At 33.6% G+C, this 5911-nt stretch overlaps 2 protein-coding genes across 2 annotated transcripts; both read left to right on the top strand.

Annotated features, from left to right (window-relative positions):
• The first annotated feature begins 678 nt into the window (after window positions 1–678).
• LOC147791253 (S-protein homolog 1-like) lies at window positions 679–1128 on the top strand. Its single transcript, XM_087126602.1, has one exon. It carries the CDS (start codon window positions 679–681, stop codon window positions 1126–1128), a length of 450 nt encoding a protein of 149 aa, XP_086982728.1.
• Window positions 1129–4893: 3765 nt separating this feature from the next.
• Window positions 4894–5343, top strand: LOC147791252 (S-protein homolog 1-like). The gene has a single exon (XM_087126601.1). The coding sequence runs from the start codon at window positions 4894–4896 to the stop codon at window positions 5341–5343; it is 450 nt and encodes a 149-aa protein (XP_086982727.1).
• The last annotated feature ends 568 nt before the right edge of the window (window positions 5344–5911 follow it).

Raw genomic sequence — 5911 nt, 5'->3', positions numbered from 1 at the left:
ATCTTCACTTGATAAACAACAATAATAACTTTATTGAAAATAGAATATGTTTTTGTTTACGTTTTAGGGCATAAAACCCAACATCCTAGAGATTCAGGGTGTGACATGATGAAATCAAAACCCCATAACGGTTCTCCCAACAGGCATTGAGTAATTCTTGCGAAAGAAGTCTTGCGCAATTCCTGTTTGAAACTATAGTTCTAGAATTTTTTGAACTTATCTGTTCTACCTCACCCTAAAATTTCTAAGGTCCTCGTAAAAAGTTTGAAAGTTCAACTTAAAAAAATAAATCGGGAATTTAATACCTTGTTGGACTTGGGTGCTATACCATATGTAATCTATGAATTGCTTTCTCTATTTTATGTTTTCTACCGGGAAGTATTCATATTTTGTTGTCCATTTTATGAGAGTGTTTTAAAAATCAATGAAATATTTATTATTCTTGGGCTAATAACTATTATCTATTCAAGGAATTTTGTTATTGAAAATCTAATAAATCTCTCAAATTATCCCAAAATTAACCTTAAATTGTGTTGCATAACGGAGATTAGTTAAATGATTGAGTTTTTTTTGCAACCATAGCATGCATTTACATAGTTTCTTGCATGTACTATAAGTACGTATATTTATTCACATGTCCAACACAAATTGGTAGTTAAGCTAAAGGTTGATTAGGAAATGATAAAGAATATTGTCGTTTTCTTTCTTTTCACGGTGGCTTTAGTTGGGGCTCAGGTTCCAAGGGTCGCGTTACCACCACCAGGACCTTCTAGATATTACATTCATGTGGTTAACGGGCTAAGCAAACTTGGGTTGCTTGTGCATTGTCAGTCTAAAGACGATGACTTGGGGTATCATCGTTTGCTTAATCATGGAGATGATTACCAGTGGAACTTCAAGGTTAGCTTTTGGGGATCAACCCTCTATTGGTGCAAATTGGAGACGCCACAAGCATATGTCTCATTTGAAAGCTTTTGGCCTGAAACGCAGCACTTATGGCTCCGTGATAGGTGCAAACGTGGAACTGTAGGAACTTGTCTTTGGACGGCTAAAGATGATGGAATTTACTTGAGAAACTTTCTTGCTAATGTTGATGAATTGATTCACAAGTGGAACTATAAAAGTTAGAGAAGCTTTATTATCTCCTTTTGGTGGAATTATCCTTCCGGAACCAATGAAAAATAATGGAATAACACAAAAATGTTGTTTTTTTTTTGTATGAAATTTATTTTGTAACGAAGTGTATTGTTGTTCTCCAAAATTTTAAATTATGAAGAAAAACAAAATATTATATTTGTATATGAATACTGTTGGGTTTTATGTCCTAAAACTCATAGTTTGTAAACAAAGATATATTCTATTTTCAATAAAGTTATTATTGATGTTTATTCAGTAATAAATTGTTATTGAATAAAGTGAACTTTACGATCATTAATCTAAATCCAATAAACTAAGAACACTCTGGCTATAGTATGATTACTTGAACTATATGTAGAGACATAAGAGTGGATCAAGTTCAAGTATATAGTCAAAATGATCTATAGTATAAGGATAAGACTGAGTACCTTATTCTGGGGACACTATGGATGCAGCCCACTTTTGTATATGATATAAACAATGTGATCACTAAATTGTGCATGTGGAGACATGTGAGTGGGGGCGTCCTATGCAATGAGTATTGCATAAGATCGGACCATGAAGAAAACCACTCTCACTTTATAAAGTCGTTTACTGTTGAGACTGATTTTCTTTTCATTTGATAACCTAGGTAACTCGGTTTTAATCCTGAGCTAACCATGAACTCCTGTTTATTCGGAATTATCCTTAGATTTGCATGGGTGAGAGTGGCTCTAGTTCGCCGACTCAACAGGCCTCCCATTTCAGGGGTAAGACTGGGTGAATGGCTGGGGACATGGGGTGCAAGACGGAATTCACTCCTACCCTCTTTTAGGGATAGAAGAAAGGTAGTTCCCTTAAGCACTGACTCCATGTCTTGAACAAGGGGCCCCACCCTCTCATTGGCCTGAGAGGGATTCGGTTTACTGGTTGGACCACAAACCAATTGTTCATTAGAGGATCAGTGAGACATAAGGAACAAGAAATGACTTCAGGGGTAAAACGGTAAATTGACCCAGCTCTAGTTACGAACAACCTGTGAAGGATCGACTTACTAATCATGGTTATATCAGATGGACAGAAATATATCTATAGTGAGGGGAGTGCAACTACTAGGCTATAGTGGAGTGTCCTAGTAGTTAACGAATGTTGGTTAACCAGGTTAATGAGTTTAATCGGTTAATCTTCGATCGTTGGAGCCCATGATCTATAGGTCCATTAGGTCCCTCTGCTAGCTCATATCGGACTAAACCATAGAACAGTGTGACGAGTGAGTTCGAAGTGTTCGAATTCAAATTAGGGAATATGCGTTACATATATACGATATATTTAACCGCAATTTTGTTTTATTTACGAATTAAACGAAAAGAGAGAATCTGAGATATTTAAATAAGATTTAAATATCTTAAATCAATTATGTGTCGGAATTGATTGGGATTGACATTTGAATTAATATTAAATATTAATTAAATAGTTTAATTAATCATTTAATGTTACTTTAATTTGAAATTCATTATTCAAATTAATTGTTGAATTAAAATGAAGAAAGTCAAAATGTTGACTTTCATCTAATGGAAAAATCCATGTTAGTGGAATTTTGAGGTGTCAAAATTTGGTTTAACCAAACTTGCATGTTTGCCAAATAAACCCCACAAGTTTGAGTGGAATTTTGAGTGTCAAAATTTGGTTAACTCAAACATGCATGCTTGCCACATAATCCCAAACATTTGAGTGGAATTTTAAGTGTCAAAATTTGGTGATCTCAAGTTTGCATGAACATGCAAACTTGACTCTTTAAATAGAGTGATCATGATACTTGGAAGGGATTCTTCTTCATCTTGATGAAAAAACCTTGAAACAAACACTCTCTTTCACATATACAAAATCCCTCCCAAGTTTAGTCACTCACCGGATTCCACAATCCCGTTCTAAGGCCGGAGGATAGTGGAGAAGACACTAGTGGTGGTTCGAAACCGGTTCGTGAGGCAAAAGGAGTTTGAACTACAAAAGGTTAGTATTTAAACCCATTAAGTTTTAATACTTATGAACATGCTAGTTATTTACAATAATTGATGTTCTAAAAGTGCCTAAGATCCAAATTGCTTCCGCATGTGTTATATTAACACCATCAAATACAAGTTTTCAAAGTTGTAATATAGTGTTTATATTAAAACTAAAAAAAATGATGATTTTTACGGACCAATCTGAGAGAGAGTTTAGAACAATAAAATCTAAAATAGGTATTAAAAGCTCATGTTTCTGCCATCTTCACATCGATCTTAGAATAGGATGGTAGGCACAATCCTTGAATTTCCATATATCTTATTAAAAGTTTCACATATTACATTGTAGTTCCACAATCTTTCTTGATGTCCGATTTTCAAGAATTTGGATCTCGGACCAAAACTAAAAATATGAAAAAGCAAACAAAAAAAATGAAAAGTAACATAAAATAAAACATGAAAATTCGATAAAATATAAATTTAAAGGAAGATAAACAACACCAAAATTAAATACAAAATAATATTTAATTACAAGAGGGTCCTCTTAAATTTCTTTATAAATGCGAAAATGGTGTTGGGATATACGAACACAACTAGTGAGGCAAACACCTTATATCGTGTAAAGTTATATTATTCGGTTAGTAATGCAATCACACACAATATATGACTGTGACCTATCGTTTAAACCATAGCATGACCTTAGGCTTTTTTCAATTCTTGGCAGAGTTGGATGCATGGTACTTTTCTACACACGGCCCACGTACGCATACATGGACCCTTCAGACGGATTGGTATACGTGCCCCTTAGGCCGGACTTTGTCGGGCACAACACAATACACGTGACTGGACCCTCATAAAAGAAAAGGTCTTCATGATAACATGTCGAACATATATATCGAAGGTATGCATCCGTACTAACTTAACATAACGGGGAAGTATCCCGATACACATGACATACATACATACATGCACGAGGTCCCATGATTTTTATTCACTACATATAGTTCAAGTAATCATACTATAGTCAGAGTGTTCTTAGTTTATTGGATTTAGATTAGTGGTCGTAAAGTTCACTTTATTCAATAACAATCTTCACTTGATAAACAACAATAATAACTTTATTGAAAATAGAATATGTTTTTGTTTACAAACTATACGTTTTAGGGCATAAAACCCAACATCCTAGAGATTCAGGGTGTGACATGATGAAATCAAAACCCCATAACGGTTCTCCCAACAGGCATTGAGTAATTCTTGCGAAAGAAGTCTTGCGCAATTCCTGTTTGAAACTATAGTTCTAGAATTTTTTGAACTTATCTGTTCTACCTCACCCTAAAATTTCTAAGGTCCTCGTAAAAAGTTTGAAAGTTCAACTTAAAAAAATAAATCGGGAATTTAATGCCTTGTTGGACTTGGGTGCTATACCATATGTAATCTATGAATTGCTTTCTCTATTTTATATTTTCTACCGGGAAGTATTCATATTTTGTTGTCCATTTTATGAGAGTGTTTTAAAAATCAATGAAATATTTATTATTCTTGGGCTAATAACTATTATCTATTCAAGGAATTTTGTTAGTGAAAATCTAATAAATCTCTCAAATTATCCCAAAATTAACCTTAAATTGTGTTGCATAACCGAGATTAGTTAAATGATTGAGTTTTTTTGCAACCATAGCATGCATTTACATAGTTTCTTGCATGTACTATAAGTACGTATATTTATTCACATGTCCAACACAAATTGGTAGTTAAGCTAAAGGTTGATTAGGAAATGATAAAGAATATTGTCGTTTTCTTTCTTTTCACGGTGGCTTTAGTTGGGGCTCAGGTTCCAAGGGTCGCGTTACCACCACCAGGACCTTCTAGATATTACATTCATGTGGTTAACGGGCTAAGCAAACTTGGGTTGCTTGTGCATTGTCAGTCTAAAGACGATGACTTGGGGTATCATCGTTTGCTTAATCATGGAGATGATTACCAGTGGAACTTCAAGGTTAGCTTTTGGGGATCAACCCTCTATTGGTGCAAATTGGAGACGCCACAAGCATATGTCTCATTTGAAAGCTTTTGGCCTGAAACGCAGCACTTATGGCTCCGTGATAGGTGCAAACGTGGAACTGTAGGAACTTGTCTTTGGACGGCTAAAGATGATGGAATTTACTTGAGAAACTTTCTTGCTAATGTTGATGAATTGATTCACAAGTGGAACTATAAAAGTTAGAGAAGCTTTATTATCTCCTTTTGGTGGAATTATCCTTCCGGAACCAATGAAAAATAATGGAATAACACAAAAATGTTGTTTTTTTTTTTTTTGTTTGAAATTTATTTCGTAACGAAGTGTATTGTTGTTCTCCAAAATTTTAAATTATGAAGAAAAACAAAATATTATATTTGTATATGAATACAAGTTTTCAAAGTTGTAATATAGTTTTTATATTAAAACTAAAAAAAAAATGATGTTTTTTACGGACCAATCTGAGAGAGAGTTTAGAACAATAAAATCTAAAATAGGTATTAAAAGCTCATGTTTCTGTCATCTTCACATCGATCTTAGAATAGGATGGTAGGCACAATCCCTTAATTTCCATATATCTTATTAAAAGTTTCACATATTACATTGTAGTTCCACAATCTTTCTTGATGTCCGATTTTCAAGAATTTTGATCTCGGACCAAAACTAAAAATATGAAAAAGCAAACAAAAAAAATGAAAAGTAACATAAAATAAAACAAGAAAATTCGATAAAATATAAATTTAAAGGAAGATAAACAACACCAAAATTAAATACA

The sequence above is a fragment of the Cucurbita pepo genome, chromosome 9 (assembly GCF_057944985.1).
Source record: "Cucurbita pepo subsp. pepo isolate OVF chromosome 9, ASM5794498v1, whole genome shotgun sequence".
NCBI lineage: Eukaryota > Viridiplantae > Streptophyta > Magnoliopsida > Cucurbitales > Cucurbitaceae > Cucurbita > Cucurbita pepo.
This window is presented reverse-complemented; position numbering and strand designations above follow the sequence as displayed.